General features: G+C 39.3%; 1 protein-coding gene across 12 annotated transcripts in view; it reads left to right on the top strand.

The window, feature by feature from the left end:
- Nucleotides 1–22,368, top strand: part of FYB2 (FYN binding protein 2) — a 46,058-nt gene that overhangs the window by 10,904 nt on the left and 12,786 nt on the right. For 9 of the 12 annotated variants that reach the window (XM_070745983.1, XM_070745978.1, XM_070745977.1 and 6 more), the window contains exons 3-9: nt 2,996–3,133; nt 6,067–6,100; nt 15,316–15,410; nt 16,184–16,215; nt 18,779–18,896; nt 19,495–19,627; nt 19,743–19,783. In XM_070745983.1, coding sequence (XP_070602084.1) covers nt 2,996–3,133; nt 6,067–6,100; nt 15,316–15,410; nt 16,184–16,215; nt 18,779–18,896; nt 19,495–19,627; nt 19,743–19,783 — 591 coding nt within the window. The remainder of the gene's footprint in view (nt 1–2,995; nt 3,134–6,066; nt 6,101–15,315; nt 15,411–16,183; nt 16,216–18,778; nt 18,897–19,494; nt 19,628–19,742; nt 19,784–22,368) is intronic. The other 3 variants (XM_070745985.1, XM_070745980.1, XM_070745989.1) reach the window with 1 other exon arrangement.

Genomic DNA, 22,368 nt, shown 5'->3' with positions numbered 1-22,368 from the left:
GCCATAGGTTCTCAATCCCTGTGTAGATAAAGGTCCATATCACACCAGCTACCATAGAAGATACTCTTCTTTATTAGAAAAACAATTCTTAAACTGACATACGCTTAACTTCTCTTTGGGGACATTTGAGAGCCAAAATATCATAAAGCTTTTTGTCAAATCAACTTGATGCATAGGCTCTGACAACGGGACATCTAATGCAACAGCAAACTTCATGCTTTGTTTCACTGTCTGTAGCTTAATACGTGTAGGAGATGGATAAAGATTAAGCTTTCTGACTGTGTTATTTCTCTATTGTTTGATTAAAGCCTTGAAGTGATGGCACCCAACTAGTTACTAATCAGCATATGTTCTTCATAAATATTAAGCAATGTGCTTTTGTAGTAACCAAAGGTGGGGATGTGGTGGCTCCCCAGGCAGACATTCCGAAGACACTGTTGTGGCTGCTGAAATGAATTTTTGAAAACTCAGGAGGAGAAACCTACCAAGGGGAAATATGGTCTGACTTTGACAGTCTTCACAAAATCCAGGACCAAAGCCAACACTGAAGAAAATTAATATTTAATTGATTTTAATTTTTTTTGCCAGAAAAAGTTGCTTTACAGGAGCTTAATATTAAGTGGCAATTTTGCCAACTTACAAGGAATGCAGGTGATTCATACGATAAGATTTTGAATGTAGCTTCCAGGATTTTCTCCCAACTGACCTTTCTAAGGTGGCTTTTCAGTGCTGAGTCACAGGGTTGTTTTCCCCCTCATTTTTTATGTCTAGCATACAGTGTTGAGTGTCATAAAATAACATAAACAAGTTCTGCAAGATCATACCCATCCCAACTTATTACAGTATTGCTTATTTTGCAGTCTGCGTGCTGGAGAGATACATCGTCATGTCCTCTTAGTCATTTTCCTCAGCAAAAGAATATTAAGAAACTGAGTTGATTTTATAAGGTGGTATACAGATTCTTAAAATCAGTAATGCTATCATGGCTTTTGGTTGCTGATGGCCTTATTCAACACAGAGTTGTTCAGTATCCTTTGGTGGTGTGAAGAAATAAGGTCCCAACTTTCTATCCTATAGTTTCATTGAATGACTTTAGGTTTTATACTTATGACAACATCCACAGAAAAAAATAGAATTTATTTTATTTGGGAAATATATTTGGCATCTTAAGCAAATAACTTTGGGAGGAGTAATGGTTTTATTAATCAAATTTATATGGTCTCACACAGTTTCACTGGATAGATGGATGGCCATATAAGTTTCATAAATTAAAAATGTGATGACGGCAGCTTCATCACTTGGGACTTTCAAGAAGAGATTGGACTGCTATTTGTCAGAAATGGTGTAGGGTCTGCAGCTTGAGGAGGGGTTGACAAGGTCCCGTCCAACTCTGTTTAAAAGAAACTGCAATTATTTTGTCTGAGTTGTTTCAGTGCTGCTATTCTTTCCACTCCCTTTTTTTAATAAAAAAGGCCTACATTTGGAGAAGTTGCTCTAGGCTTTGAATAATTTGGGCTGAACCATTCTCCTTTTTCAATTCCACAGTATATAATATGCAAGACTGCATTTTTTGCAGTCCCCAAGGCCTTTGCTTTTATTTGTTTACCACATTTATATTCCACGTTTTCTCAGAGAAAGTGACATAGACCAGGAAGCAGCTCATTAATTTTATCCCATAACAATTTAATACAAGTTGAGTTGAGAAGGAACGACTGGTCCAAAGTCATCTAAGATCTCTCTGTGTCAATGGAGTCTCAAATCTGGTTCTCCCCATTAAGTCCAATGTATTTAAAATTACTTGCTTTCCTGCAAATTAAACAGCAGTATGATTTGCTGTCAGAGTTGTTTTGTTTGCAGAAAAGTTCAGGTTGTTGGGGGGTTTTTTGGGGGGGGGGGGGTTGCAGAAAAATACAAGTTAAAAATTGAGTCCAATCCTTTAAGGCGGATATACTTTAGCTATCCTTCCCTCACCGAAACATGAGTATTGTGTCCTGCTTTGCTTCAATGAGATTTTTGCATCACTGCTCATTCATTGCAGAATCCATCCATCAAATAAATAAATGGGGAGAAATATGGTTCCTATGATCAAAAAATTGCCTGTTCATGCTGTAACATTTGAACGAGTGGTTCCCACCCTCCCTCCAAAATGCTAGGAGGACATTAAATGATGCCTTGTTGGTTAGCGTGGTACAATTTCTGCCAGTTCTGCAGCCAAAAAGCCAGTGCAGGCATACATTGGAACAGACCTTACCTGAATAACTTTTAAAAATAGGAGAGAAAGATGGTGGAACCCCTAGAACAGTGATGGTGAACCAATGGCATGTGAACGGTTCTAGCTCAGGTCTAGAACACACGTGCACACCAGCCAGCTGATTTTTAGCTCACATAGAGTTTCTTGGAGGGCATGTTCCAGATGGCCTATTGGGGAGGCAGGGGAAGCCTCTGGAACCTGGGGAGGGCAAAAAACGAATCTACCAGGCCCACTGGATGTCAGATATTGGGCTGTTTTCATCCTCCAAAGGGCCTCTGCAGAAGCTGGGGAGACTGTTTTCATCCTCCCCAGGCACTGAATTATGGATGTGGGCATTTGTACATACGTGATTAGTGATGGGCGAACTGAACCCGCACAATTTGGGTCTGGACCGAATTTTGCGGTGTTCCACACTTTGGGCAAAGTTCAGGGTCGTGTTCAGTGTTTGGAGCTTTGACATCACCGGCAGGTTGCTAAGGACGCCAAGGTCATCACTTCCTGGATTCCATGGAATCCAGGAACTGATGACCTTGGCGTCCTTAGCAACCTGCCGGTGACGTCAAAGCGCCGCCCCCAGAATCTCTTCGTGGGAGGGATTCCCCAGCTCCTTCAAAGGGAGGTCTTCACGTAAAAATAAACATTGTTATTTTTACAAAACAGGACACGGCAGCGGCGCTGCAAGCAAAGGGCGGTCCTTTCACGTAAAAATAAACAAAAATAAATTATTTCATTTCTTTGGTACAGAAAGATGTCCTGATGATGAAGATGCCAAGTTGCCAAAAACCAAGCTCCTTCCTTCTGTCAAAGAGCTTGGCCCTCCTCCAAAGAAGCCACCAAGGCCTCCCAAGGTAGATCTCGGTGCCTTCCAGCAGAATTTTCCAGGTAGGGTATTTATTTGATGGCATTGCAAAGCAATAGGTGCCCAGAACTGCAGTTATTTCTAATAGAGTGAGGTACATGTTTCAACATTATCCTGATAACTATTGAACAATAAGGAATTTGTTCATTTGGGGTTTATTTATTTATTAGATTTGTAGACCCTACTTGACAAAATTACATATTGGGACTGTAATAAACAACTATCTTACTTTCTTCAGGGTACAAATATGTATGTAGTTTCTAGAACTGTTAAGTTTATAGTCAGGGCTGTCCTGATGAGAACACATTTTATAGAACATATTCGGGTTGCATGTAAAGGAGATGAACTCACTTAAGAATATTTTATACCAGCATTCCACATTTGTTTTAATGCAAACCTTTGCATGAGACATATTTTCATGTTTCATGTTCCATTACTTAATCTTAGCCTATCATACTGCATTTTAACTCACCTTATTTAATCTCACTTTATCTTATTTAATATTATTGTATTTTAACCAGTTTACACTAGTGTATAGTGTTTATGATAAGTCTCTGTTTTATGATGACTGATGTGATCATTATCTTTACTTTGATATGGTCGATTGACTAATCCAATAGTTATAGTTATAGTTAATTAGATTTGTATGCCGCCCCTCTTCAATAAAATTGAAATTGAATTGAGTTGAATTATTGGATTTGTATGCTGCCCTTCTCTGAGGACTCCAAGGACTCTGGGGACTCGGGGCGGGTTATTTTTATTTTATTCCACAATCCAGTAAGTGATATTTGCTGCTATTATAAGTCATTCCCCATCTGTCATGTTCTTCAGTCTGAAGTGTCCCGCTTCACCATGTCTCTCCGCACTAATAATGAATAATAATATTCATATACATGATATTAGTAAAAAATAAAAAGAAACAACCCAAGAAAGGGATCTTGGGGTTTTGGTGGATAACTCAATGAAAATGTCAACCCAGTGCACAGCAGCAGCAAAAAAAGCAAATTCCATGCTTGACATGATTAGGAAGGGAATCGAAAATAAGTCGGTAAGTGTTGTATTGCCTCTGTACAAATCGATGGTGAGACCACACTTGGAGTACTGTGTACAGTTCTGGTCACCGCACCTCAAGAAGGATATAATGGAACTGGAAAAGGTACAAAAAAGGTCAACAAGAATGATCAAGGGAATGGAGCATCTTCCTTATGAAACCAGGTTGCCTTTCAGCCTTGAAAGACAGCCTTTAAGGGGTGACTTGATTGAAGTGTATAAAATCATGCATGGGATAGAAAAGATGGATAGAGAAAAATTCTTTTCTCTATTACACAATACTAGGACAAGGGGGCACTCCCTAAAGCTCCTAGGTAAGAAAGCGAGGACAAATAAAGGGAAATATTTCTTCACCCAGAGGGTCGTTGGTTTACGGAATTCACTTCCAGAAGAGGTTGTGACAGCTGTCAGCCTTGATAGCTTCAAGGCAGGATTAGACAGATTCATGGATGCCAAGTGTATCGGTGGTTATTGAAATGGATGTCCATGTGCCGCCTCTATGTTGGTTGAGGTAGGCAGGATTTCCCTGAGTACCATTTGTTGGGGGTCAGGGGAAAGGGAGGGTCTTGCCTTCTCTTTCTGCTCAAGATCCCCCTGGACAATTGGTGTGACACAGAATGCTGGACTCAATGGGCTTTGGCCTGATTCAGCATGGCTCTTCTTGTATTCTTACTAATTGACATCAAGTTTCAACGAGTGACAAACAGGGGCGGATTCACATTCCTGCTGCTACCGGTGCGCTACACAGGCAGCTTTGCTTCTCCTGAATGCACATGCATCCCAGCCTGTTTTTGCTTCTGCGCATGTGCAGGAAGCAAAATCTCATGAGGGGACATGTGCACAATAGAGAGAGATTTTGGTGATTCTTTTGCTTCTGCGCATACGCAGAAGCACAAAATCAGCCAAATCTCTGACAAGCGTGCATCCTCTGAAAAAAGTTTTTGCCTCTTGCGCATGCTCAGAAGCAAAAACTGGGACGTGCACGTGTGTATGCAGTAGAAGTGAAACTGTGTGTGCAGCGCAACATTTGCTATTAGTGTGCCATCCTTATCCGTACTGGTTATGACCTATAAATGACCTATAAGTGTTGGTTATGACCTATAAAGCCCTTCATGGCACCGGACTAGAATATCTCCGGGACCGCCTCCTGCTGCATGAATCCCAGCGACCAGTTAGGTCCCACACAGTTGGCCTTCTCCGGGTCCCGTCGACTAAACAATGTCATTTGGTGGGACCCAGGAGAAGAGCCTTCTCTGTGGAGGCCCCGACCCTCTGGAACCAGCTCCCCCCAGATATCAGAGTTGCCCCCACCCTCCTTGCCTTTCGCAAGCTCCTTAAAACCCACCTGTGTTGTCAGGCATGGGGGAATTGAAAAAAAATTTCTCCCTTCCCCCTAGGCTTATAGAATTTATACATGGTATGTTTGTTGGTATGATTGGTCTCTTAAATTGGGGTTTTTTATATTACTTTTTAATATTAGATTTGTTACATTGTTTTTTATTGTTGTTAGCCGCCCCGAGTCTTCGGAGAGGGGCGGCATACCAATCTAAATAAACTAAACTAAACTAGTACTGGTAGCAACCCAATACTGGTGAAAAATGCCTCTCACTTTTAACTCCTTTGAATCCATACTTCTGTTTATTTTTATTAAATTTATATGCTACTCATTTTGTGGTCAAACAGCTCTGATATATGATGAAACATCTACCTGAATATTTTTTTATCGTGGTCTTCTCCAATATTAACCTTATAATTTGTCCAAAGTTTGGGATAAGTTTGTGGAAATCCAGACAGCTCTGAAACTCCTACTGAGAATGGATCTATTCAAGTACTATATGGATGAATTTAACTTCTGTGTTATATCGAATGGTTCCAGTAATTGTTTCTTTTAAATGTTTATTTTCAGATACTCCAGATGATGCATACTTGACTCCTGAAATGTAAGTGAGTATGTCTTTACTGCCCACAAATTCATTTCAGGTTGCCTTTATATGTATATCTGTGGTATCAGGTTTTATTTATTTATTTAAAAAATATTTATTTGTTTGTTTTGTCAAGTACATTTTGGAGGTATGTAAAGATTCATATACATGATACTAGTAAAAAATAAACATAAACATTAGGACAGGGGACGGAAGGCACTCTGGTGCACTTATGCATGCCCCTTACTGACCTCTTATGAATCGGGGGAGGTCAACAGTGGATAGTCTAAGGCAGTGTTTCCCAACCGGTGTGCCGCGGCACACTGGTGTGCCGCAAGACATGGTCAGGTGTGCCGCGAAGAAAGCAGCTCAGCTTCTGGTCTCGAAACTTTTTGCGAAGAGCAAAAAGTTGTGAGAACGGAAGCTGAGCTTCCTTCTTAGCGCCTTCCAAGTTTTCCGGCAACTGCAGCGCCCCGCCTGGCTGGAGCTTCCCTGGCGGCTGCAGCAGGTGAGCTTTGGTGCCTGGTGGGAGGGTAGCGGCAGCGGAAGGGCGGCGCGCAGCGGGAGGGTGATGGCGGCGGCTGGACATGCTAGAATTGCGTGGCTGGCACTTGCCTGCTGCCGTCGGTGCCTCCGTTCCGAAGCTCCGCCTCACAGCTGACGAACTTGCTGCCGCCCCACGGCTACTACCCGCTGCGGCTGCTGAGAGAAAGAAAGAGGGAGAGAGGGGGGAGAGAAAGAGATAGCAAGAGAGGGAGAGGGAGAAAGAGAGAGGGAAAGAGGGGGGAGAGAAAGAGAGAGGGAGAGAGGGGGGAAGAGAAAAAGAGAGAAAGAGATAGCAAGAGAGAGAGAGAGAAAGAGAGAGGGAGAGAGAGAAAGAGAGAGAGGAAGAGGGGGAGAGAGAAAGAGATAGCAAGAGATAGCAAGAGAGGGAGAGAGGGGGGAGAGAAAGAGATAGCAAAAGAGAGAAAGAGAGGGAGAGAGGGGGGAGAGAAAGAGAGAGAAAGAGATAGCAGGAGAGGGAGAGAGAGAAAGAGAGAGGAAGAGGGGGAGAGAGAAAGAGATAGCAAGAGATAGCAAGAGAGGGAGAGAGGGGGGAGAGAAAGAGATAGCAAAAGAGAGAAAAAGAGGGAGAGAGGGGGGAGAGAAAGAGAGAGAAAGAGATAGCAGGAGAGGGAGAGGGAGAAAGAGAGAGGGAGAAAGAGGGGAAGGAGGGTGAGGGAAAGACATAGAGGGAGGGAAGGAGGGAGAGAGAGAGAGAAAGAGATAGCAGGAGAGGGAGAGGGAGAAAGAGAAAGAGAGAGGGAGAAAGAGGGGGAAGGAGGGTGAGGGAAAGACATAGAGGGAGGGAAGGAGGGAGAGAGAAGGAGGGCAAAAAGAGAGGAAGGAAGGGAGAAACAAAGAGATGGAGAGAGGGGGAAAGAAAGAGGAAGGGAGAGAGAGAGAGAAAGAGGGAGAGAGAGAGAAATAGAGCGAAAGGGAGGAAGAGAGATATTTTTTTGTCCAAACTTTTTTTAGCGCCCCCCCCCCTCAATGGATTTTCTAAATGTGAATAATGTGCCGCGGCTCAAAAAAGGTTGGGAAACACTGGTCTAAGGGTAATGTTTTGGGGGTTAGGAGATGATACTACAGAGTCTGGTAGTGAGTTCCATGCTTCAACTATTCAGTTACTAAAGTTGTATTTCCTGCAGTCAAGTTTGGAGCGGTTTATATTATGCTTGTATCTGTTGTGTGCTCGTGTGTTGTGGTTGAAGCTGAAGTAGCCGTTGATAGAAAGGACATGGTAGCATATGATTTAATGCGCTATGCTTAGATCATGTTTAAGGCGATGTAGTTCTAAGCTTACTAAACCTAGGATTGTAACTAGTTTCGTACTGTATTTGGTTGCGAGTGGAGGAGTGAAGGGCTCTTCTGGTAAAGTATATCTGGACATTTTCTAGAGTGTTTATGTCCGAAATGTGGTGTGGGTTCCAGATAGATGAGCTGTATTCAAGGACTGGTCTGGCGAAAGTTTTGTATGCACTTGTTATTAGTGTGAGATTGCCGGAGTAGAAACTATGTAGGATTAAGTTAACAACTCTTGAAGCTTTTTTGGTGATGTTGTTGCAGTGGGTTTTGGCACTTAGCTCATTTGATATGAGTATTCCAAGGTCTTTTACAGAGTGAGGGTTTCTGTAAATAGCAGTGCCAAGCTTTCTTTTGTAAAATAAGTGTTTTGTGGGTACACATATGTTTAAGTTTAAGTTTAAGTTTAATCAGATTTGTATGCCGCCCCTCTCCGCAGACTCGGGGCGCCTCACAGCAATATGCCATCTTAAAAATTAGATTCAGAAACTGCCTTTGTATATATGTGTCCTGTCCTCAGTTTTGCATTTATGTATGCAACAGCTAGTAGGTTTCGCAGAGGAAAGAGGAGTTAAAGTGAACAGAGAAAATTTGTACACATCTAATAAAACCTCTTCATTACTGGCTTTCTTGGGTTAACATGATTACAGCAGTGTTCTTTGCATTAAAAATAAAACAGAACAGGAATAAATTTATGGATGCTATATCTCTGCTTTATAAACCATAGTGTAATTGAAAAGATTTGCTTCAGGAAATATCCCTACTGTTTTTACCTTTTATTACCTTTTGCCAAAATCATTAATGCAAAGTATTGTTATGAACTACTATCTCTCATTTCCCTGCTAACTGCGGAGATATTCACAACTGGAGCAATCCATCAGTCACAATTAGCTTTCCGGATTTGTATCATAATTTTTAGCAGCAGTCTCCAGAGCAGTGCTGTGGAATATTTGTAGATTTGATTGTGAAGTAGCAAATCTGTACCACAAGCTAAACCCGTGATGGTGAACATATGGCACGCATGCCACAGGTGGCACTAGGAGCTATAGCTGAGGGCATGCGAGGTGTTGCCCTATGTCAGCTCCAGCACGCAGGAGGCTTTCCTAAAGCCTGGGGACAGTGAAAAACGGCCCAAAGGCCCAACCGGAAGTTCATTTCTGAACTTCCGGTTGGACTGTTGAGTCTGTTTTTCGTCATCCATAGGTTTCAGAGGATTTCCTGAAGCCTGGAGAAAACAACCTCCCCCCCCCCCCCTTCAGAAGACTGTAAATCAATTGGAATCCATTTTTCACCATCCACAGACTCTGGAAGCTTCAGTGAACCCTATGCGCAGAGGGGAACACAGTGGGCGTACACGCATGCACTGGGAGAGCATTGAATTATGAATGTGGGCATGCATACGCATGCTCTCACTTTTGTGCATGCCCTTTTGGCACCTGAGCAAAAAAAGGTTCACCATCACTGGGCTAGACTCTAGACCAGTGATGGTGAATGTTTTTCCCCTCAGGTGCCAAAAGAGTTTGGGTGTGAGGTATCACTCTTGCGCAAGTGCCCACAACCATAATTCAGTGCATGGGGAGGGCAAAAACAGCTTCTCTGCCACCCCAGAGGCCCTCTGGAGGCCAGAAACAGCCCGTGTCAAAGCCCAAATAGCATCTGAGAAATAAATCAGATTCCAGTCCAATTCTCTCACATAAGGTTACATTTATTATCAGAGCCATGTTGGTCACACTATTGCCATTCTGACACTAACTTCCTTCCAGTACCGCACCCAGGTTAAGGTTCATCCCACATTCCCACAAGTTCTTCACGAGGACCAGTCCGAGTAAAGGGATTCCACCGACTTTCTCTTTTCTTCAGTTGATGCAGAACAAAAGATGACCTTGGACTCTAAGAAAGGCATTTGTTGCGGCTAGTAACTTCCCTCTCATTTAACTATCCCTCTCAATTCCCCTAATACTGTGCTACTGTGGCAGCCCAAAGTTTCTAACTCCACATAATGGCTTTCGGCCTGACAGCCTGTTTTCCAACTGCTGGTGGGCCCAGTAGGTTCGTGTTTCACCCTCCGCAGCCCCAAAGGCTTCCCTGGAGTCAGGGGAGGGTAGAACTCCCTCGTCTCCTTGGGGGCTCTCTGGAAGCCAAAAACACCCTCCCAGAGCCTATTTGTGAACCAAAAATCAGCTGGCCAGCACACACATGCACGTTGGAACTGAGCTAGGACAACAGCTCGTGTGCCAGCAGATATGGCTCTGCATGCCACCTGTGGCACCCATGCCATAGGTTCACCATCTCAATGCTCTAGACTGTCCTTCCTTCCTGCTTTATACTCATGAGAAAAGCAAAGCAATATGGGCTACATTGTCTTGGAAGAATGGAAGTGAAATACACAAACCATCAGTAATCATGCTTAAACCAGGGATACAAATATTTTATAAAATATTGAAAATGGTGAAAATGCAGATATTTGACAAAGTATTTTCCTCAATATTACAATACCACTACTTCTGTACTTAATGCCTTTGTACCGAACTGTTTGTGAACATGAAGTAGCATGTTCTGGAGATAGAAACATAGAAAGATAGAAGACTGACGGCAGAAAAAGACCTCATGGTCCATCTAGTCTGCCCCTATACTATTTCCTGTATTTTATCTTAGGATGGATATATGTTTTTCCCAGGCATGTTTAAATTCAGTTACTGTGGATTTACCAACCACGTCTGCTGGAAGTTTGTTCCAAGGATCTACTACTCTTTCAGTGAAATAATATTTTCTCATGTTGCTTTTGATCTTTCCCCCAACTAACTTCAGATTGTGTCCCCTTGTTCTTGTGTTTCCTATTAAAAACACTTCCCTCCTGAACCTTATTTAACCCTTTGACATATTTAAATGTTTCGATCATGTCCCCCCCTTTTCCTTCTGTCCTCCAGACTATACAGATTGAGTTCATTAAGTCTTTCCTGATACGTTTTATGCTTAAGACCTTCCACCATTCTTGTAGCCCATCTTTGGACCCGTTCAATTTTGTCAATATCTTTTTGTAGGTGAGGTCTCCAGAACTGAACACAGTATTCCAAATGTGGTCTCACCAGCGCTCTATATAGCGTGATCACAATCTCCTGAAAGATTGTGATCTGAAATAATGTGCTCCCCCCCCCTCCCCTCTCCAGCTTTCCCTTCTTCTTCATTGTCTCTGGCTTGAAATTTCTGAAATCCTAGAAACCGAAGATTGCAAATACTTGCATCTGCTTGATCCAAAAATGCTTAAGCCAGAGGTCTTCAAACTTGGCAACTTTAAGACTCCAGCATAGTTGGCTGAAGATTTCTGGGAGTTGAAATCCACAAGTCTTAAAGTTGCCAAGTTTGGGGACCCTTGGCTTAAGCCATAGGTATCATTGAATTTCAACAGCAGATGTGGATTTTGATTACAGATGTTTGCATGTCTGGAAAGAATGTGGGTTAAGATATCTATGTTGTCCTGTAGGTTTTATTTAGACAGCTTTTGGAACATGGCTTGGGTTTCTGGATCTTTCTTGCTACAAACGTACAGTATGTCCCTAGGGTATCTGGTACTGTGATAAGCAGACAAATGTGTCAGGACCGATTAGGATTGCTTTTATCAGCAAGATGTGTATTCTAAGCTGATGAGTAAACTTTAGAAAAATGATTTAACTCCATGAAGCTATTGTTTGTATAAGGCTGACCAGCTACTGTCCCAGTGATGGTTGGATGAGCAAGAGTCCCTTCCAAGTCAAGGTCCAGCAGTGGATTGGTTTTTCTAGATGTTCAAGTGACATCTTTTGGGTTTAGGTTTGTTTGTTAGGTAGGTTAGGTAGTGTAAGGTAGCACTCTTAATTTATACTTTAGTTTTATAATTATAATAAAAAAATACATTTTGAAGCAAACTGACAAATATTGAATAGAAGAGAATTATTTATTGGCCAAGTGTAATTGGATACACGAGGAATTTGTCTTGGTGCATATGCTCTCAGTGTACATAAAAGAAAATATACATTTCTCAAGAATCATGAGGTACAACACTTAATGATTGTCATATTGGATGTCTGGTTACCATTTCTGGTGGTATTGGATTGTACATCTGGAGTCCTATGACTTCTAGTCCGTTTTGATATATCTTGGGTACATTATAATGTTTGATTAGAGTAAGAAACATTTGGCCATGCTTATCTAGCAATAAACTACAGGAAATCCTCAATTTATTATTATTATTATTATTATTATTTATTATTATTATTATTATTATTATTATTATTATTATTATTATTATTATTTATTAGATTTGTATGCCACCCCTCTCCGTAGACTCGGGGCGGCATACAAATGGCCACAATTAAGCCTAAAATTTATATTCCTAAACAAAAAGTTATCTTTTTTCCATTTTCTGACCTTTCTTGCCACAGTTGTTATGTGAATCACTGCAGTTGTTAAGTTAGTTAAATGAATCTGATTTCCCCATTGACTGCTTGTCAGGAGATTACAAAAGGTGATCACATGACCCAGGGACATGGCAACCATCATAAATATGAAATAGTTGCAAAGCAGCCCAATTTTGATCACATGCTCATGGGGATGCTGCAGTGATCAAAGTATGAAAACAGTCATAAGCAGGGGTGGGCTGCTGCCTGGACGAGGGGGAATGGAGTGGGGTAGAGAAAATGGAGCTCCAACCCACAGCACCCAATTTGCACTGAAAGATGTTGAAAGAAAATTCAGGGCGTCCTGCATAAGCCATGTCCACAGTGTGGTAGCAAAATTTTTGGTAGCCCTTTACTGGTCGTAAGTCACTTTTTTCAATGCTGTTGTAACTTTGAATGGTCACTAAATTAATAGTTGTAAATTGCAGAGCCGGGGTGGCGCATCAGGTAGGGTGTGGTACTGCAGGCCACTGAAGCTGAGTGTAGATCTGTAGGTCAGTGGTTCAAATCTCATCACCGCCTCAAGGTTGACTCAGCCTTCCATCCTTCCAAGGTGGGTAAAATGAGGACCCGTATTGTGGGGACAATATGCAGGCTCTGTTAAAAAGTGCTATCGCTAACATGTTGTAAGTCACCCTGAGTCTAAGGAGAAGGGCGGCATAAAAATCAAATAAACAAATAAACAAACAAACAAAGAAACAAACAAACAAACAAACAAACAAACAAACAAACAAATAATCAATCTTGTAGATGGATAAAATGTTATTCAGGCTTTTCACTCTCTATGCTGAGTGTAAGAATTTTTTTTGGGGGGGAGTTTCTATTTGAGTGTTGTTGTTTTTGGTCAGTATGGGTCTTTGAGTTACTATTGACTCCTGGTAACACTTGGATTAACCATCTAATCTTGCTTTTCTTGGCAAGATTTCAAATTGGTTGCCATTGCCTTCATCCTAGGACTGACTGGGCCAAAGATAACCCAACTCCGGGACCGCCGTCTGCCGCACGAATCCCAGAGACCAGTCAGGTCCCACAGAGTTGGCCTTCTCCGGGTCCCATCGACTAAACAATGTCGTCTGGCAGGACCCAGGGGAAGAGCCTTCTCTGTGGCGGCCTCGGCCCCCTGGAACCAGCTCCCCCCAGAGATTAGGATTGCCCCCACCCTCCTTGCCTTTCGTAAACTTCTTAAAACCCACCTTTGCCGTCAGGCATGGGGGAACTGAGTTAGCTTCCCCAGGCCTATATTGTTTATGTATGGTATGTTGTGTGCATGTTTTTTAAATTATGGGTTTTTAACTTTGTAATATTAGATTTGTATTGTATATTGTTTTCTATTGCTGCTGTGAGCCTCCAGTCTACGGAGAGGGGCGGCATACAAATTTAATTAATAATAATAATAATAATAATAATAATAATAATAATAATAATAATTAAAAAAAACAACAACAACTGGGTTCATGTCCAAAGCAGGGCAAGAACTTAAGGTCTCCAGGTCTAGTGCCTTAATCCACATACTAAATTGCAGGTTTGGGTTCTTATTTTCTTTGCTACTGGTTTGTTCCTTGAGGCACTGCTTGCGTGCACACACACAAACCACATGTGCACGCATGCGCAGTGCTAAAAACCCAGCTTCTGCACATGCACAGAAGCAAAAAACAGCTTATCTGTGTGAGCAGAAGCAGAAAACAAGATGGTGGCACCTATGACACTGCCGAGTGAGCCAGTTCAGTGGCATGGCAAGCCTGGTCACTGCTGGTTCTAGTGACCCAGGCCACCAAGTTACCACTGGTTTTATAGAATTGGTCCGAAGTGGCAGGAACCCACCTCTGCCAAACTGCTTCTGAAGTTGCTGGATATTAAATAGGCGTGATGTTGAGTATTGGGTGATTTATAGAACATAGAACATTTATGTATTTGTTCAAGTTATTTAAAACACATTATTACATTCTATATGATCTGTTCCTGATTGGCTAGCATGTGTTGACCACATAATTGTTGTTTAGGATCTGGAGAGCTCAGCATCTCTCATTCAAGATGGAGTTGGCATTCTCAGCTGTATATTCTATGATTCTCTTGAACTGATCCCCAAAGAATCTATTACATTATAAATTAATTGCTACCTTCCTGTGTCCAGGTGGTTCATATTTTGCATAAAGCTTTTGCAACTTTCAGTTTGTATAATCAGATGAGTTTCATTCAAATTGATTTGTATTTCCAAAAGTGAATGGTCCAATCAAGTTTTTTATTTTATTTATTTATTTAATTTATTTGTCAAAACATCGACAAAACATTATACCAAAATAGGTATTATAAACATAAAGAAAAGCAAAGGAGGGACAGGTCAATTTGGACAATAGGAATACTATCTGAATAAGACTGTTGAATTGAGTTATTCCTATTATTTTGGTTATAGGAATAAAGTTGTGTTTCCATGTACATAAGACCATTGTTGCTTGGTTTTTCTTTGGAAGGATTTGGTTTGACAGTTTGATTCCAAATTATCTGATTTTGAAAGTTGATTTTACATTTGATCAAATTTCCTTTCAATTGAATTTCTGAACTGATTGTATGCATGGCCCTCATGAAGCACTATACTTTCATTCTTGAAAAAAATACTTTAAACATGGAATATTATTTTACATGTTCTTTTTTGGGATTCTCAGTGTTGTAGAACTTTCAAAGAGTTGATCCAACAGCATTAGAGGTCCTGTTATATTGCTATATTACTTTTACAAGTTTCCATACAACATTGAAAAGTAGTACATCATATCAACCACTCCCAAGATTTCTTGGCTAGTAAGACCATCAGAAAATCTCTATTGAGGAAGAGAAGCAGGACTGATTCCAATCAATGTCCATTTCTGGGATGAAGCAATCGAAAATATCCAAATACTTTCATTGTTTTCTAAGTTCTTTTTCCGAAAAGGATAATGGTATGGCCCTTTCCTTTATTTTCAGTAGTACACTGGAAGATTTGAACACCTATGAAGAAACCATATACTACCAGGAACAACAACAGAACTGCCCTAACACTGCTCAACGGCCTATAAACTGTGAGTTTTAATTGTTTTTTTAATTTAGGTAGACTATATAGGTGTACATTGCTCATTAGATATGCAGTTTCTCCCAAGGTTTATTAGCTTGCAACATGAGAGAATTTGGTAATTAACTCTGTGGCAGAAGTAATACTTTTAGAGGTGAGAAATTAGTTGACAGTTAATATTTTAAATGCAACAGAAGAGAATATATATTTTGCTCAGGATTGAAATATCAAGTCCTTGTTGCTGTTTGGACTTCGTTGTTTGCTAATAGAAGTTTCATTATTGGATTTGCTAATATCACTGCACTTACCATAGATATAACTGAAATCATCAGTGCACTGTAATTTTGGCTTTTATATTCTGTGTTATGTTTCAAAACATTTATCAAGCTTTTCTTTATTTTTTTCTTTTCTTTTTAAATCTCTTTTAACTATGTGCCTTTAAACTCTTTTTAAAAAAACACTTTTTAAAAAACTCTTAACTATTTGCCTCTGAAAAGAGGTGATCTTTCATTGACTTTTCTCACACACTTTTTTCATTTTTAAGATTTGGATGGGTTCAATTAGGTGTTCAGTTAGATTACTTCTAATTGTATGCCTGAAATCTTGCAGTTTTAGTCTTTTAAAAAAGTATTCATTTGGGTTTGTTCTGTTTAGCTGGTTGGAAACAGTTGGCTATATAGCAATCCATCTGTAACTCCTTATTACCATTAGCAGTTTTATAAAAAGTAGTTGAAATAAACTACAAAGTGAAATGTACTAATTTCTACTAAACCTTGATTCTAGCTTTCAAGTCTTTGAAAAAGGAAGATACTAAGGTACGTGCTCTCAATCTCTAGTTTGATGAAATAAGTAGAGTGAGAGAAGAAAAAGAGAACAAAGGATCAGCACTTGGCTTGTAGAATTATCTATCTTTATGAAGCTCATCCCTCTAGTTCAGGGGTACACAATTAATGCCCCCCTTTATGACTTTTAGACTTCAAATTCCAGAATTCCTGAGCCAGCTGATTCAAGAATTCTGGGAGTTGAAGTCCACAGGTCATAAAGGAGCCATTAATTGCCCACCTCTATTCTAGTTAGTTTCCTTTAACTTATTGTCTATTGTGTGTTTACAGCTAGCACCTAAATAGTGGAAGATTAATATTAAAATAAAAATACATTGAATTTCAGCATTCTGGAATTGCTTTATTTTCTTAACCTCAGGACAAATTACTTTTTATTTTGCTAATTTTTTAAAATCACATTTAGAATAATATACACAAAGGAAATATTTAACAAATCATAGCTAATAACCGACTCTTTTCCACATAGCAGTTTAATTATTTAAATTGAATGAACCTAGTCCTAATGTCAAGCAACAAGTATATAATCAAAAGTATATAATATAAACACAATCTAAATATGTTAAATTTAATTTGTTAATCGAACTGAAAGAGTGTTGAACAGACAAGTCAATTCTCAACCATTTTTCTGAGTAAGCTAATTAATTTTCTTCAAATGTTCCATATGAGAATAATATAAACTTAAGCATCTGGCAAGCACACAAGCATTAAAATGAGTTATTTTCCATGTAGGTTATTTCTCCCATAACTTTTGTGTCAGCCTACTTTTCTTTGTGCTTCAAAGATTGCTTTGGAAGATTAGCAAATGTTTGAAATGATGGCCCATTTGGTGTCATGGATTAAAGTCAGGAAGGAAAATTTGCTTGTGTATCTTTTGGAGTCTAGCCACATTTTACTAGTAGGACATGGAACATAGATGCAGACTGAGATATTCCTTAAAACAATGTCCAGGTCAACAAAACTATTATTATGTGACCAATCTGAAAAAATAAAGCACTCTTTCTTTTGCTGCAAATAGGTTGAAGAAATATTAAGTCAGGAATATTTATGTACTATTGCCCTGTGTGTTGGGTTTTTTAAAAACAGTTTTTTAATACAAGGATTAAATTATGCAGCTGTATAGTAACTCTGACCACATGTGTTCACATAAAAATGAACATTGTATTTGAAGAAGGAACAATTTGATATTCTGAATGGCAAACAACTTCTAGTAGAGAATGTTTTCAATGGTCCTGTGTTATTAGTCTCAGTCTCTTGAAATTGCTAGTCCAATTATCTAGTGTTGGGTATCCTCAAAGTATGATCTTCAGAATATCAAATATATGTTGCTACCAATTATATTTCTCTCTTTGTAAATGGGCAATTCTCAATGTTGATTTTCTGATTGGATTATATGTGCACAAACTATCTCGTAAAGGGTGATGTGTCTTTCCTGAAAACCATGCAGTGCTGCCCATTCTACAGGAAACCCTTTATTGGGGGAAATTGAATAATTGTTAATGTTGAATATGTAAAATAGCTGGTGCTTTTTTCTTTCCCCACTCGAATTTTCCACTCACCTGATCTAATATTGCCTTCTCCTGGTTTTTGGCTTGGGAAAGAAGTAGGACGTGCATTTCCCCTTTACTTAAAAGTCCAGCAGAATTTACTGGGGAGACTTCAGCTTGGAGAATGTTTTATTTTATTTTTTATTTATTTATTTTGTCCCAAAAAACATAATGAAGGTTACAGAGGATATGCTCGTAGTAAAATATATCAATGAATGGGTTGAAGATACAGGTATAAGATATATCAATGAAAGAATAGAAGAAAAGATATAGGAATAGGGAAAAGATATATATCTCCGAGACTGCCTCATGCCGCACGAATTCCAGCGACCGATTAGGTCCCACAGAGTGGGCCTTCTCCGGGTCCCATCAACTAAACAATGTCGGTTGGCGGGCCCCAGGGGAAGAGCCTTCTCTGTGGCGGCCCCGACTCTCTGGAACCAGCTCCCCCCAGAGGTTAGAACTGCCCCTACCCTCCTTGCCTTTCGTAAACTCCTTAAAACCCACCTTTGTCGTCAGGCATGGGGGAACTGAAATATCTCCCCTGGGCCTATACGATTTATGTATGGTATGTTTGTGTGTATGTCTGCTTAATAATGGGGTTTTTTAAATATTTTAAATAGTAAATTATTAGATTTGTTATGAACTGTTTTTTATTGTGTTGTGAGCCGCCCTGAGTCTACGGAAAGGGGCGGCATACAAATCTAATAAACATAAACAAACATAAACAACATATATAGAGAATTATAGGAGAGACATTAAGACAGAGGACAGAAGGCACACTTTTCTTACGATGAAACATGTAGAAGGTGTAAGATGGAGACATATTAAACAGATTTAGGCCTGGATGATGCCTGATCATAAATAATCCAGTACTTTAATTAATGTGCTTTGATTTGTATGGTAGAAGTGGTGCTCTGTGCCACATTGCAAATTTTGCAACGAATGTTGTGAAACCACGCTAACCCAAGCAATGTAATGTGTGCTAACAGATTTGCAGTCCCAGAAGTGTATTCATAAAATCCCGAACCAGAGGGAATGAGAAGACTATGCCTCAAGAGGAAACAAATCAGTGTTTCTCTGGAGAAGTATTGGCAAAGGATGAAGATTGTGAGTAAATGTTGATTTACTCATGTTCATGTTGCTGCTGCTTTACTCTGAGTTAAGTGACATGTACTCCTTTATACTTCTCCATATACGTAACCTCTCTTGACAAGATGTTCTTTGTATCGCTTGACTTCTTGCCAAGGATTGAAGAATTAATGTTTGTATATCTAGGTTGAGAGATGAGGGACAATTGCAAGAGGTGGTGTACAATAATGGTAATTTGTAGTACATGCTTTTTCTGTAAGAAAAGCTTAGTATGGTATTATTTTATAGCAGTGTTTCTCAGCCTAAATAACTTGAAGATGTGTGAACTTCAATTCTCAGAATTCCCAAGTCGACCTATTTCGTAACAACTGAGTTCTATGATTGTTAAGTGCAATTTTAAAGTCTATGAACAATGTAGAAGATAATCACAGCCAAAAAAAAGGTGGCTGCTTTTTCCTTAATGTATATTTTGGAGAAACATGCACTGGAAAGCCAATGCAGTTTTCATAACTTTTTCTTCTTGGATCTTAAGAAGGTGTGTTGCAGTTTCAACATTTAGGCAGGTTAAATATTTTGTATATGTTCAGGAGAGCTTGAAACCAGAATTCTGCTCCAGTTTCAGATGATTATGTATGCCTGGAATCTTTGAGAACAGAGGAAGGGAAATGGAACCCAGATCTACGAACTGCTACATCGGAGCAAACTGCAGAGGAAGTGTATGATGATGTGGAAGGAATAGCGAGAGACCTGTAAGTGTTTTTAGATGTTTAGAACGTACATGTAGATTTAAGATTTTTGAAAAATTGTGACACTTAACATTTCAAATGTATTTTTACACTACTTTGTTTAAATGTTGTGTTGCAGACAATCCTCTGATGCCCAGAGATCATTTACTTTACCTTGCAGTAAGTATCAAAATAACACTTCTTAAAGAACAAAAGAAAGAATCTACACAAAGTAGTTTTAACTCTTGAAAAACCTTTCAGATTCCTAGTCAATTCTCTGCACTACCAAAACCATTGGAAAGAGAATGAGAATTGGAGTCTCTGTAGACAGAAAAAAATTATGGCTTTATTTTTATTTCCTGGTTGAGATCCTTTTAGGAAAGAAAGAAATATCAAAGGTTTTTGAGTAGTGTGTCAGGGGCCACAGTCTCAAAGCTAAACCCTAGGAAAATAGACTAACAATACTGAGTCTAGAAAGCTTAGAACTACGACGCCTAAAACACGATCTAAGTATTACCCACAAGATCATATGCTGCAACGTCCTGCCTGTCAATTACTACTTCAGCTTCAACTACAACAACACAAGAGCACGCAACAGATTCAAACTTAATATTAACCGCTCCAAACTTGACTGTAAAAAATATGACTTTAGCAGTCAAGTTGTCGAAGCGTGGAACTCATTACAGGACTCAGCAGTGTCAACCCCTAACCCCCAACATTTTTTCCCTTAGACTATCCATGATTGACCTCTCCAGGTTTCTAAGAGGTCAGTAAGGGGCGTACATAAGTGCACCAGTGTGCCTTTCGTCCCCTGTCCAATTGTCTCTCCTTTAGCTCATATATCTTTTCTTCCTTTCATATATCTTCTCCTCTATTTTTATATCTTTTCTTCTATCCTTTTCTTTATATATAATTACTACATGTCTATTTTCTTCAATATGTATTGTGTATTGGACAAACGAACGGACGGACGAAGGAATGAATGAATGAATGAGGCCAGGACAGTAGTTTTATTTAGATATGTTAGAATTTAGCTAATATTGTCAGATCCCACATGTTTAATAATGCCACCCTTTTGTCACATGCAAAATGATAATTCATGGCAAATTTTGAAAGAATTTGGGGTTTAATATTCAAGGTTTAGAACTTTGGAGTTAAAGCTTCCTCCAGTTGGCCATTTATTTCAAAGTTTCATGTCTAGCAGCATATGCAGTTCTAGGTGTAACTTCTATTTTACCCAAACTTTCTGTTTGTTTGGGATACTACTTCATTTTACTTTTATCTTTTGTATTGGAATCTTGGTGTTTGGGAAGCTTGTTTTTCTTTCAGGTGAAGGTTCATTAAGTTGATAATGTAGCATTTACAAGAAAAAAGGCAAGTTCACCAGTGACTTGAGACTGCAATATTTCAATTTTGAGCTACACGCTTCTCAATTATAGAAAGTTTATAAAGTAAAGATTTAAACATGAAATGAATGTTTTAATTTTTACTTTACCTTTTATAATGCCTGTACAATTGTAATGTAAGTCAAATAACATTCAGTAGCTAAAGTCTTATTTTTCAGATATACTGGTTATATAACTCATATTGAGGATTTCTCTTTGACTTTTGACACGTTCAAGCTATAGATTTGCAAATGGCTATCTTATAAGTTTTCTAAAAGTTGAAGGACTACAGTACTTCTGTGCTAGCCGATATTTAATATATATGTTCTTATTTTGCGATTGTTATCCTGTGATCTTCTGGGAAGTCTGACTGTGTTCCATTGAATGAGATCCCATGTTTGTCTGTTCTTTTTCATAGCCCAGCAAACTATTCTAGGAGAAAAGATTCCCCATTTCCTTTTCTGTATATATAGAATTTATCTGAAGTTGTTAGACTTCAGAGCCTAAATAATATACTCTTGTGATTTCTCAACCTGAACTTTCCACTTTGCTCCTTAAACTCGCTTTGCTCTTGTCAGCGATGGGGAGATAATTAATTGCTTCCTCCATTTTTTTCCTTTAGTATATTGTTCATTTTTTTCTCCCTTGTATCAAAAGACAGATATATGGATATCTCCCAATTCATCCTCATTTTGTTAGGTCGGGCTGATTAATAGCACCTGGCCCAAGATGTCTTGGTAAACCATTTGGCTAAGCAAGCCATGCTTTTTATACTGACAATCTTATTTGAAGAGACTTCATTTAAAATCTCTGGAGGCTGGTGATGTACTGTCTATTTTTTTAAAAAGAAAAATCAGCCTTAGTGACACATTGACTTTCAAATGATAGTACTCATTCCACATGGCATAGTTAAGTTATGGTCACTGAATTTTTAATATTGATTTATGTGAATTTTCCTCATCAGGAGCAATCATAGTTTTGGGCTTGTCTCTCAGTTAATTTAGAGACTCTTATTTATTTATTGGTTGGTTGGTTTTATAGTATTGATAACCATCCCCAATCCCAAAACTCTAGGTAGCATATGACAAAATGGATGTATAAATCATACCTGTATACTGCATGAGTCAAAAAGAGGGTAAAATATTTACTGACCCCTCACATCCTGGACACAAATTGTTTCAACTCCTACCCTCAAAACGTCGCTACAGAGCACTGCACACCAAGACAGCTAGACACACGAACAGTTTTTTCCCCGAACGCCATCACTCTACTAAACAAATAATTCCCTCAACACTGTCAGACTTTCTACTAAATCTGCACTTCTATTCTACTAGTTTTTCTCATCATTCCTATCACCCATTTCCTCCCATGTTGACTGTA

Source organism: Erythrolamprus reginae, chromosome 3 (genome assembly GCF_031021105.1).
Source record: "Erythrolamprus reginae isolate rEryReg1 chromosome 3, rEryReg1.hap1, whole genome shotgun sequence".
NCBI classification, from domain to species: domain Eukaryota; kingdom Metazoa; phylum Chordata; class Lepidosauria; order Squamata; family Dipsadidae; genus Erythrolamprus; species Erythrolamprus reginae.
The sequence above is the reverse complement of the archived record's forward strand: the minus strand, read 5'-3'. Positions and strand labels throughout refer to the sequence as shown.